The sequence below is a fragment of the Polyodon spathula genome, chromosome 37 (assembly GCF_017654505.1).
Source record: "Polyodon spathula isolate WHYD16114869_AA chromosome 37, ASM1765450v1, whole genome shotgun sequence".
NCBI lineage: Eukaryota > Metazoa > Chordata > Actinopteri > Acipenseriformes > Polyodontidae > Polyodon > Polyodon spathula.
Window position 1 is genome coordinate 4,946,523 of NC_054570.1, and position 13,264 is coordinate 4,959,786.

The 13,264-nt window shown below is 38.0% G+C and overlaps 1 protein-coding gene across 1 annotated transcript in view; it reads left to right on the plus strand.

Moving 5' to 3' along the window:
- Positions 1 to 13,264, plus strand: part of LOC121304187 (gastrula zinc finger protein XlCGF26.1-like) — a 54,524-nt gene that overhangs the window by 17,203 nt on the left and 24,057 nt on the right. Inside the window, exon 4 of the mRNA XM_041235155.1 lies at positions 3,975 to 3,979. Within this exon, the coding sequence (XP_041091089.1) occupies positions 3,975 to 3,979 (5 nt within the window). The remainder of the gene's footprint in view (positions 1 to 3,974; positions 3,980 to 13,264) is intronic.

Here is a 13,264-nt window from a genome sequence, read left to right on the forward strand (position 1 = left end):
ACTTATTTGCGCTTTTAGATATAATTTTATATTTACACAATTGAAATGCAACATTTGATCTACATTATCAGAGTAGAATTAAGAAAAGGACAGCTTAATAGAGCTGTATCAGTTCCTAGTACTAAGTTAGTCCAGCAGAGCAGGATCATCTCGCATCTGATTTGGTACGCTGCAATTGGGATATTGTTGAGTCCGATTTAGCTGATAATTTCACTTAGTACGCTGCTATTAGGTTTAAAGGTGTACAATACTAACTGTAGTCCAAGCACATGGACTAAACCTCCTTATTCCACTAGTTCAGGGGTGGCCAACCATGGTACTGGACAGCCACAATCCTGCAGGGTTTATAGGTCTCTCTAAATCATCAAACACTAATCAACTGGCACCCATGGGAATTTTGACCAATTAAGACCAATTAATTGACAATTAAGTTATCAAGGGCTCGGTTAAAACAAAAACCAGAAGACCCTGTGGCTCTCCAGGACCAGGGTTAGCTAGTCCTGCACTAGTTAGATGAATCAAGTGGACTAACTGTAGTACAGTGCAATCGACCCTCCATGTCTAATTACTTAAATCTGTCTACAGATAACCTACTGATTTCAATTACAATTAGTACAAAAGTATTTTGAGAGTGGGTATTTATATCCATAATGTAGAGTTCACATACGAGGTCTTAAGCCTTATATCAGAGGTAGGCAACCCTGTTCCTGGAGAGCCACAATCCTGCAGAGTTTGTAGGTATCTCTTAATCATCAATTATTAAATCCCTGGAACAGATGGTAATTCTGATAAATTAAGCTAATCAATGAATCAATTCATTTATTAAGGGTCTTGGGGTAAACAAAAAAACTGAAGTGTTTGTGGCAGTGCTTCCCAACCCTGGTCCTGGAGGACCCCCTACCCTGCTGGTCTTTGTTCCAACGAGCTCTCAGTTACTTAACTGAACCCTTAATTTAAGTAATAATTTGTTTAAATTGAACTTATGAAATCACGTAACTTATAAAAAGTTGGAGAATTCAAGTTCCTTATACAATGTTGTGCTTAACTTGGAACCCCAACTGTTTAAAATAATTAAAAGGCTCTGATTAGGCAAATTATTAGTTCAATTAAGTAATTGAAAGCTCGGTTGGAACAAAAACTAGCAGGGTAGGGGGTCCTCCAGGACCAGGGTTGGGAACCACTGGTCTGTGGCACTTCAGAACCAGGGTTGTCTACCCCTGCCTTATATATTCAGAAAAATATCTGCTTCCTCCAACAAGCTTTTGGCACAATGACAGAATGCAAACTTGGGTGCATTATAAAATAAAAAAAGATTTTATGGTACAAATCTGGTATCTCCTAAGTCTGAAGGTTATTGAATGACAATCTGATTGATAAAAAATAAAAACATTTGTTCCTTAATGTGATCTAACAAAAATGAAACAAAGTAGCAGAGTCAGAAAACTGTTCATTCCAATTGCATTTTCCATGTGTCTTCATACTTAGATTTGATTATACTTGATCATAATAATAAATCATTATATAATTTAGCTGACACCTTCATCCAAGGCGAACAAAAAATCTGTTACATGTACAATATTACACACTCCAAGATACATAGCAAATTCAAAACTAATTAAAAAACTAATATACAGTATGTTTTAAAAAATCAGTGTACAAGTTACAATTTAGAAAGAAAACAAAAAAGACAATGTGCTACAGTACTTTCTAACAGACTTAGACAGTGATAATTATCAACGTTTAATTTTTTGTTTTTTAAAGGCGGTACATAGATGGATTGTCTGACGTGACGGAGGATGCAGTCAGAATCTGTCTGCAAAAAATGAAGTGGTTAGGTCTATGATTGCCTTAATACAATACTGTACAGCATTTTTTTTTCTTCCACATTATCAAATGTCATAAGGTGCTAGTCTTGAGATCAAAGTTTTGTTTTTTAATTTCCTTCTCACCACAAATTGACATATTATTGTTCATTCATGGATAATCCATTTACCATAATTAAACTACCCATCTTTTTAATAGAATTTGTACATTGACAAATGTGTGTTTGTTGAAAGAAATTACTTGGTATGCATGTCTTTCTGTTAGCATTTTATTTATTTTTATTCATTTTAGGCTGCCGAGTTTGAAAAGATGTCAAAGGAAGTGATTGTCAAAATAGACAGAGAAACTGGTGGGTCAATAACTTCACAGTATCTACAGGATCATTGGTTTTGAAATGCAGACGTGTGGGCCAATTTTGGAGGAGTTTACCACCAAGACAGTGAAACTAACAACCTTGTTGAGAGGTATGCATTATGTAAAAACAGTGATTAAACCAAAAACAAGTTGCAGCACTATAGGCAAGAGACAGACTCTTCTCGAATCCTGCCTCTGCCATTGCCAGCTTTGGCCAGGAGTTCTGAGAGGGCGGCGCACAACTGACCTGGCGCCTACAGGTTCAGGGTGTTGGCATTTCCAGCTGCATCAACTCCTCCAAATAATGTGTACACTAGGGGGTGGGCGTTCTGGGCTTGTAGTGCGAAAAATAGCACATGGCTTTGAGAGTGCTTGTATCGGAGGGTGCATGCTTTGTCTCATCCCTCCTGAGGAGGCAGGGAGTTGTTGTGGTCAGCCAAGTTGAATTGCTGATAACATGAAGTATCAGTTTCCTCATGGTTATGCAGACGAGTTGATTAACTACTTCTACTACTTCATACCAAGGGGGTCACTTACTACAGGCTTGTGTAACATTTCCAATACCAGCATTTTTATGTGGTCTAGTGTTGCAAATTAGTGTTGAATTTCAAAAAGTAAATACATTGTACTTTATATTTGTCATTTTCTAGAATATAAAGTTGTTATTAAGTGCATTTATTTCAGTATCTGTATAAATAAGGAGACGGTGTACCACAGTTAAATGCATTTTTTTTTTGTTGTGTATATAATTTACACAACCCATAAGTTTCTTAGCATGTGAATAATACAGAATACTGCTCTACTAATTGTATTCTGTCTAAAATAAGGTCCAAGTATCTGGAAGATCTTCATGGTGCTCAGAGGATTTCTGCAGAATCTGCATTTCGTATGAAGAACAAAGGCCTTCAAAATAATTTTGTTTACAAATCAGGTGGCCATTGCACAGTGCCTTCAGAAGCAGGTAAAGCAAAATGTTATGCTGTGGATTTAATTAGCATGAAATGTGAATGTGCCGTTTCTGAAAGGGGTAATTTGTGCAAGCATATTGAGTTTGCATAAATGATGTGCAAAGAACAGGGGACTGATATGGATGGAATTTGCAAAGAATTAGCCAGTTCACTAACTGAACAGCGTTGCTATGAGTGGGATGGAAAACATTTCATTGTACATTGTGCTGGTAGGGCTGGAGTAGTACATGTGCAAAACCAACAGTGTACCTGTCCTGCCAATAGTCTTGGAGAAATATGTGACTAAGACTATCTGAGTTAATTGGTACACTGAACGCTAACCAAGAAGTAACTGACTGCTTTGCAAATACCACAGCAAATTGTCAATCACACAATAAACAGTGTGTAAAGAAGATGATTTCAGACTTAAAGGAGTGGTGTGACAGCAGTGATTATAAGGAATCTGCAGAGTTGAATGTTGTAGTAAAATGTGCACACCAACTAGCGTTAGGACAGTATAGCATGGCCAGCAATAAAATAAAAATAAGGCTGCAGGCTTGCAGAAAACGCATTGAAAGAGCAAGAAGCCATGCTAAAGACATGCATTCAAATCAGCTCAAAGAACCCCTTAAATCGAGCTTTATATACCCATAGACCTGATTCCAAATTTGTCTGTTCCTTTAGAAAAGGAATAATTAGTAGCAGAGCAAAGAATCCGATACTAAAATCTAGCTGAACATGTGCTGTTATGAGCCCATGCCTTTATTTTTTAATTACAGAATGCACACAAAACTGGACTAAGTATAAAGGTTAATTACAGCTGTTAAGGACCTCAAAGGTCTCTTCAAGGAAAAGTAAGAGTGAAATAGCTATTTATATGTATAGTGGCAGCACGTTATCAAAAATAAAATATATGTTGCACAGTTCTAATTGCTGAGGATTGTATTCTGGCCAAGTTGGTCGATTATATCTTATGGTACGTCTCCCTTTTCCCTCTTAATCAGATTAGACTTAAATAACACTTAAATGTGCATTACTGTAACACTTTGTAAATAGAAGTTGTACAATATAAATTGTAGTAAATAGAAAGTGCAATGTTTAAGTAGCGAGGAGTGTAAAAGCAAATTGTTAACATAAAAATCTAAGCCTGAGCTGAATTTCTGTCAAAGAGGGAACATGTCAGGGTGTTGGTACAGCTGAAAGGTGGGCAGGGGGGGTTCTTCTATACAGTACTTTTTATTGCTCTGCATCAGTCTGCTGAAGCATGCATGTGCTGTTTTATATCTTAATACTGCCAATAAATAAACCATAAACAAATAAAGCAAGAAGTTATAGATATGAGATGCTGTACAGCACCTCTATGTATTGTATGGTACATTTTTAAATATATATTTTAGAGGTTGTATATGTCTGTGAAACATACAAATAAAAAAGAAAATGCCTTACATAAAATGCTATTTGAAGTGTTTGCTTAGACATGTTCTTCATGTTTTGAACAAGCCTTTTTTTAAAAATAGTGAACATATATACAAAGGATGCCTTATTCAGTGTCATCTAAAACTACACATTCTCCAGTTTTTCATTTTGGGAATCAGTACCTTTCTAAAGTACAGAACTGTAAACATCAAGCATCTGAAAGCCCAGTCTATGAGTAGCTATATCAAAGTCTGTAGCACTTTCTTTAATTTGGTCTGTTGTATTCTTGATGGTTTCCCTGCCATTGAGGGGGGAAGAAAATATTTCTATACATATATTTTAAAAGAATGAATAACACAATTCTTACTGCAATACTCAATAAACCAGTCATGTGGTTTTATGTAAGTTGCTTTTAGTCTGACACTGATTTTCCCAATATTTAATGAGGATTGTTTTTAGTTCCCAACAACATTACATCTTGTAATGGGATGCAAATAAAAACAAAAGATATTGAGACGCCCAACACAATAAAGCATCCTGAGAAAATCTGCAAGTCTATTTAGAAGTTTAGAGGTGTATCTTTACACTTTAAAAATAATACTTTGTGGCTCACAAGTTGCATAGCGGGTAAAGGCAGAGTGCAAATCCTGCTTGTGCCATTGCCAGCTGGGTGCGCCCAGAGGGCAGTGCACAATTGGCCAAGTGCCACCGGGGTTGGGAGAGCTCAAAGTCAGCTGGGATTTATTGAGAGGACTGCACATGTGCGACCCCTTGTGGCCTGCAGGGTTGGGGCATCAGCATTCCATAGCTACTGTATATATTGACTCCTCCGAACGATATGAAAGCTGCGGGGGTGCGTGCTCTAGACCGGCAATGTGGAAAAATTGCAGACGTGGCAGGCATTTGTCATAGGGAGCAGGCTGCCTTCCCTCCTGGAGGGGTTTGGGGTGGGGAGAGTTGTGTGATCCTCTGAGTTGACTAGTGACTGGCCTTTAAAAATTGGGTGAAAAAAGGGAAAGATTTGAAAATATATATATATATAAAATAATAAAAATACACTCAAATAACATTGCAGGCAACTGAAATCACATTTTCAAGATAAAAAAGATTATATCATTGCCGGTAATAGAACATAGAGAAACATGCCAGCAATAAATTGGACAGTACAGACATGATTTTACAGGATCTACAAGTGTAATCTAGATGCGTTTTGAGGAGACGTTGGAAAGTGGCAATGTCATCCTGATACTCACAGGCAGCCGATTCTACCACTGGGGAGCAAGAGAGGAAAAGGAACAAGCACGGGCAGTAGAGCACTTGAGGGAAGGCATGACCAGTAAGCCTGCAGAGGAGGAACGGAAAGGGGATATAGGGAGAGATGAGAGATTGGAGGTAAGAAGGAGAAGATTGGTGAGGGGAGCAGTGGGTAAGGACAAAGGTCTACACTTTGGTATATTTAATATGATACAACTGTGCTTCCACAAAATGAGTGCCATGCATAAACAACTGGAGAGGTAAAATATAGTTTAAGCATTAAAAATTCTAAAAGGTATTGACAGTGTCGACCCAAGGGACTTTTTCGACCTGAAAAAAGAAACAAGGACCAGGGGTCACAAATGGAGATTAGACAAAGGGGCATTCAGAACAGAAAATAGGAGGCACTTTTTTACACAAAGAATCGTGAGGGTCTGGAATCAACTCCCCAGTAATGTTGTTGACGCTGACACCCTGGGATGTTTTGTTTGGCCCTTGTGCCGTTTTTGTTTGTTTAAGTATACAGTATTATAAGCTGTGTCTGTGCCTCCGCTGTGCCTCATCCTTGTTACACTTGATTTTTATTTATTTGTACAATTTCGCACATTTGAATCATGTCTTTCTCTGGCTGATCCCTCTTTCTAACTTGTTTTGTACATGGGAAATGTTTTGGTCTGAGTTTACTTTTTTCTATATTTCATATTCACAGTGTATATTTTTGTTACAGATCTGATGTAATTTAACGTTTTGGTTACAAGTTTTTAAAAAATGTAAATACATTTTGGTAAGACTACAGCTGTGTTTTTCATCACTAGTGTAAAACTGTAAAGAAACATACTTAAATTCATGAAGCTTTCCAATGGCAACATCTTTGTTTAGAATCGAGCCCTCCAAAACTGCGATCCTGTCAAAAGGAATCATCCTTACTGCCAGCTTGCCGATGTCCACTACTAAATCACACTAGTAACAATCAACATTCAATGTACAATAAGACTGACGTTACATTTTTCTATATTCACAAATACTTGATTTATTTAATGATAAATTTAACGTTTACTGTTTGCATGTTACATTTGACTTAAGCTGGTGAATGAATGCAAGACAACTTAGAATGGAAACAAATAATTAGGTTGTTAGGTTTTAAAAACAAGGCTACCCACACTATATAATATTGAGATAAGGTATTTTGAAGCTATTGAATGCAGTGGTCTATATATTGTACAATGTGTTATACTACTAATTGATACCATATATCAATGTTTTAGTGTGTTGACCTTGCACTGGGCATTTACTAACTTACCCTCACTCAGTTTGGAACACAGGGAAGTTACAGTGGTTGTTGGGCCAGGACTAACGCTGACTGTCTCTTCAATCTGCTTTTTAAGCTCACTCTTTATTCTTATCTAGAAATAATTATATTATAATAATTATATTATTATATTATATTATTATATATAAATAATAAGATACAAAATATGGGCAACATTGCAAAATTGATACACAAATGTAAATTTAATTAAACTATAAAAAGGTATTTACTTAATTCAGAATTAATTCAATTCTGCATTAAGCCTTTGGAATGAGCTTGAGAATACTTAAATTCTGGAATGTTCCAATATCACATGAATCTGTTTATTTATGTTATATTACCTTTTCTTTCTCTTGCTGAACAAATGAGGGAGAATGCTCTCAACTTCAGCAAATACTTGTGGTGTATCCATGCTGTTGGGTATTACAGCTGGGCGAGGCAAAGCGCGTGATACAGGTGGATGCTGAACTGACACAGCGACTGTGCTGGAGGAAGGAGGGCATGCCTGTGGCAGTGGGGAAGCAGTGTCACTTTCTGAAGAAGCATCAGGGGTTGCTGATGTAGAATGAGCATTTTTAGCACAATTTTTCACTGAAGGAAAAAAATACACCACCTTACTTGTAAATAACATTACGTTACCTGCTTTAAAGAGCCACTAGCATAGGTTGTAGAAAATGTTGGTATATGGTCTAATGTGTTAGTCCAACTCCATCAGTAAAGTATCTCATTTTTTCTCTTTCATTGTTAACATCCTGACACACATCCTAATGTGGTGGTATGACTATCAGTAAAGTATCTCTTTTTTTTTTTATAACACTTTAAAACATATGTGCCACGGTGCTGTCCATATTTATTGCGGAGTTTACATTTTAAAGTGTTAAGTTGTTAAAAAAAAAAATTAAAAAAATCAGATACTTTACTGATAGTCATACCAACACATTTTGCTATATAACATTTTCTACAAACTATGACAGTGGCTCTTTCCATGAACCTATTCAGTAACCTGACAAAATATCATTTTTTTTTTTTTTTTCAATCAGGCAAACCAGCCTGCCAGGCATGTGCCCATTACAAACCGGCCTGCCAGGCATGTGCCCATTACAAACCGGCCTGCCAGGCATGTGCCCATTACAAACCGGCCTGCCAGGCATGTGCCCATTACAAACCGGCCTGCCAGGCATGTGCCCATTACAAACCGGCCTGCCAGGCATGTGCCCATTACAAACCGGCCTGCCAGGCATGTGCCCATTACAAACCGGCCTGCCAGGCATGTGCCCATTACAAACCGGCCTGCCAGGCATGTGCCCATTACAAACCGGCCTGCCAGGCATGTGCCCATTACAAACCGGCCTGCCAGGCATGTGCCCATTACAAACCGGCCTGCCAGGCATGTGCCCATTACAAACCGGCCTGCCAGGCATGTGCCCATTACAAACCGGCCTGCCAGGCATGTGCCCATTACAAACCGGCCTGCCAGGCATGTGCCCATTACAAACCGGCCTGCCAGGCATGTGCCCATTACAACCCGGCCTGCCAGGCATGTGCCCATTACAAACCGGCCTGCCATGCATGTGCGCAATATAAACACCCAATGTGAACCTGTCTTCCAGGCTGTGTTTTAACTACAATAGTCTTACCAGCTGGTAAATTAATAATTTAATTTAGAGTAACCATCCTTGTTATTCTGTTACCAATATTTGTTTAAGACACATGACATTACCATAACATCAGCTGACATGCCTGGTCAGTTTATTATATTTTCTATTATCATTTAACAGCAAATCAATTATATCTAATTGAATGTCGTGGATCACTGAACAACTTGCAACTTTCACAAATGGAGATTAGACAAAAGGGGCATTCAGAACAGAAAATAGAAGGCACTTTTTTACACAGAGAATTGTGAGGGTCTGGAATCAACTCCCCAGTAATGTTGTTGAAGCTGACACCCTGAGATCCTTCAAGAAGCTGCTTGATGAGATTCTGGGATCAATAAGCTACTAACAACCAAACAAGCAAGATGGGCCGAATGGCCTCCTCTCGTTTGTAAACTTTTTTGATGTTCTTCTATTTATGAAAACAGAAAAAAAATGTATTTTCTAATTACTAGGCTTACGTACTTACTAATGTTTACTTATTATATATATATATATAAAATGCTTACCTACCAATGTGATGGATGTGCTTGCTTTTTATCACAGATTTCAGTAAACTACACCCTAATTAGTAAAATGCAGCCCCTAGACAAGGGCATGTTATTCTATATTTGAAAATTAACGAATAGGACTTCAAGATACAAAAGTATTTAAGCGAGTCATTAAATAAATAAATAAATAGGACTCGATTTGCTGGCTCGGAAGGCACAGGGATGGAGGAGGTGCTAGAGTTCAGCCAATGACGGAAAACAGACGGGGCATTTTGCATAAAAACTATTTAAAATTACAAATACAGTCATCTGTTTTTTTAAAAAAATCTGGTAGCATGCAGAACTATGTGAATATTAACTAACACATTACATATGTGTGGGTTTTTTTTTGTTTGTTTTGTTTATTTAACTTGAATGTTACGGTTTAACACTTAAAATGCTGTGCGTGTCTTGAGCAGTATCGAATCCAGCCAGAATAAGCACATTTGTTTTGAAGTGAATATTTCCAAAAACTAAATTTGATTAAAGTAGAAAGGTGACATTTATATCATGCAGTGAAAAATGACTATTAGCAAAATGCTTCCATGTTAGTGTTTAGCGCGGTCGCCTGTTCATGTTAATCAGCTGCCAGGCAGCTTGTTGATGGGCTCTCGCTGTATGATATGAACACACTCAATAGGAGCAGGGAATCCAATTTCAGACACTTCCCAATCCACGAGTTAGGGATTAATTATTATTATTATTATTATTATTATTATTATTATTATTATTATTATTTTTTTTTAATCCGCGAGGCTAAAGTAAAAACATTATTATTAGTTGCTTAATCAGTTTTTGTGTAGTTTTAATCCGCCGTTCTAGTGTGTTAAATCAACGAATGTCGCTGCAGCGCAGTGATTTCACTAAGTAGGACAGCACGGCTGCCTGCTAAAATCAATAATACTGCTATTTAAAAACACAAACTTAGATAAAACACACCGAACTGATTAAACTAAACTACAAACACGGAACATTTAAACTCCAGAAAGCAAACGCGCCCAGTAAATACGACACATTTCTTTTTGTTTTTCGCCACCGCGCTGCTGTTTAAATATATAACGGAGCCCAGCGTGCGCTCAACGCGCCCTCAGTCAGCAGCCGGCTAGGAGCTCATAGCGAGCCTCGCTTTTCAGAAAGGAAACGCGCACCAGTGCGGCTGTGCCTTTATTTGAAAGCAGATTCAGCATCGCTAATGCCATTGCTAAGTGGCGAAGGACTACAGCGTGGCTGGTCAATAAATACCAATCCTTTGTCCGCCATTACCGGATTTTTCCCCAGTTTGAAACCCGCTGGTCTGGAACTATACCAACTGCCAGGGGGAGGGGGTTACCTGAATTCAAATGAAATTAGCTGGAAAAACTGCATGAGCTACAAACAGCTCCTTTACGATGTCAAAAAAAGTATTTATTCTTTAAAGGATCGCCAGTATCGCAATTCCCTTGCGGTCCATACTCGGTGAATTGGCACACCGCTCTGCACAGCGTGTATTTTGGGATTGGTATATTCGTGGTTCCGCAGCGCCTCCCTGTTCTGTGGGAGGCAGAGCCGCTCAGACACTGAGGGGGAGCGGAGAGGAGGTGAGCGAGTGCTTGTTGAGGTACACAGTGTGTTTTAAACTACAGAAAGCTGTCATCTTGTATTGTTTTGAAAGGGCCGGGTTGTTTTTGTGCGTGTTTTTCTTTTTTCTTTTTTTTTTCTGTTCGTGAGACCGCGTGGAATTTAGAGATTAGAGATCGGGAATTTTTATCGTAATGATGGTAATAGGAGCGCTTTCCAAAACGTGAATACTGCAGATCATATTGTTTGACACTGAACACGCCTGGGAAACCGGCTTTCTGTCCTTTTAATGAAATCATTTTTAAACATACTTTCAATGAAGTGTATCAGTCTTTCCTTTACTAGTTTTATTCTGCTGGTATCATTTAAAACACAGAGGGAGACCTCGATTCCAAACTCGCTTTGGAGCCTCACACGGTGTTTTTAATATTACTGCGTGAAAGAAACACGTTTTTATTTTGCTACAGGATATCTGGTGCTAGACAAGGTTAAAATAAACCAGTTTACAAGCCTTGCTTTCAGACAGTGTTGCACTTCCTTGATCACCTGGGGGTGAAATTGTCCCCTCCCCTTGAACGGCTTCTTTCACAGTAACTTAACCTGTATTCTTGTAATCTCATAGTGCTGTATACACCTGTGTAAGCGAAACAAAGCAAACACATGAATTATATATTATAATTACAAACAAGACCTCTGTTCTCCTTGAACTAGACTAACACATTTTGAGATGTGGAGTGGCTGCTAACGGTTCTCAGCTGAAGAAAGGTCACATTCACTGACGAGGCGGTCCGAGCGAGTGACTAGAGCACTAGAGCCTGCTGCACACCCCACTGACAATACCTGAAGTAAGCGTCTCTTTCTTTTCATTCAACTTCAATCAGCTTCATACTCACTCTATATTGTCTGCTTGTAACTGAGTGTGTCAGAGTCAATGTGTTACTTGGCAGGATTGTAATTGTGTGCAATGCTTTGTTTATTGTTATTATATTTGCTCTTAATATTACAGAAACATATCTGAAAGGCTGATAGTTTAGTACAAGAATGCTCATTACAGTACAGTTAATCTCTGTTATTGTCACAGATTAAAAAGGGCTGTTGACTTGCTTTTAAATGTATTTTACTCGATCTTTTCCATGATTCATTTGTGACTTTCCTAAATCAGCAATACTATGCAAGTTATTGCTCTGCACACAGAGATGCCTCAAATCAATACCTGCAGTAACATTTTCTTGGTAAAGTTTATATAAAAGTTGTATACTACATTATATTTTGTTCAAACTTGTCTGCAAAGCTAACTTTTTAAAATGTATGTTGTGGAATAAAAATGTTGACCCTTTCTTTATAGTAAGTGCCCAGATTAGCGTTCTGGGCGTGACTGGTAGTCAGTTTGATGAGATTGAAAGTAATCCCATGTCTTATCATGCACAAGCTAAATATTCATTGTAATCACTAAAGGGCACCATCAGAATCATTTCTTTACTACTGTACAGTACAGGTAGAGGTTATGATACACCGTGCTAGACAGCAAGTGCCTCTACAAGTTAATGTCACATTGGATATTTTTACTAGTATGCAAAATGATATTTTTGTGTTACTGTGTTGTAAAACAAATGTATACGTTGCTGTCAAGCTCACAATATCATGCTATGTTATTTGTATTCATTTTCTGAAAGGAAATGCAGCAAGTAAACATTGTGCTCGTTGTTGTCATGAATACAAGAAGTAAACGATATCTGTTCACGTTAACATTCAGAATTGTAAAATAGTTTAAATATAGGCCCTATGTCTGGTGCTGGTAGTTTACAGTAGCTTTCATGCATCTGTAATCTGTATCGGCTGATATGCATAGAGAACCATCGGCTATCTGTATCAGCCAAGAAAATCTTTATCGGTGCACTTAAAGACTGTCAATAAGGTATTTTATACACTGAATTTTTTGCCATAAAAAGCCTGCTGCAAATAAAGTAATTTTTGTTGTAGAGGGAAAAAGAAGAGCCAAGTCTCCGTGCGGAGTGTTATTTGTATTAATATTGTTTGCGGTGAGGATGAAAAGCCAACATCATTGTTATTTTTTGTGTATATGTTTTAAAAACCTTGTGAGGATGCGTGACTGAACACCTACTGGTTGTTTAACTCGCTGACAGCCAGCCATGCATCCTTATTAAACTCGTGCAGACGGTGGCCGAGGGGTAATAAGGTCATTAATAGCTAGTTAACCCCTCGGTCAGAATATAAAAGCCTGCAGCTTTGCTTGTTGGGAGAAGAGTGTTCTCAAGGGGCGAGTGAGGATGTAAAAGCCACAGAAATTTCTGACTGGTTACAACCACCGCAGTGGTTCATTTGGCGTCTATTTTAAAATGGCTTTGATATGAAAAACAAACAATCGGGTACAACTTACATTTTTTATTCATGAACATC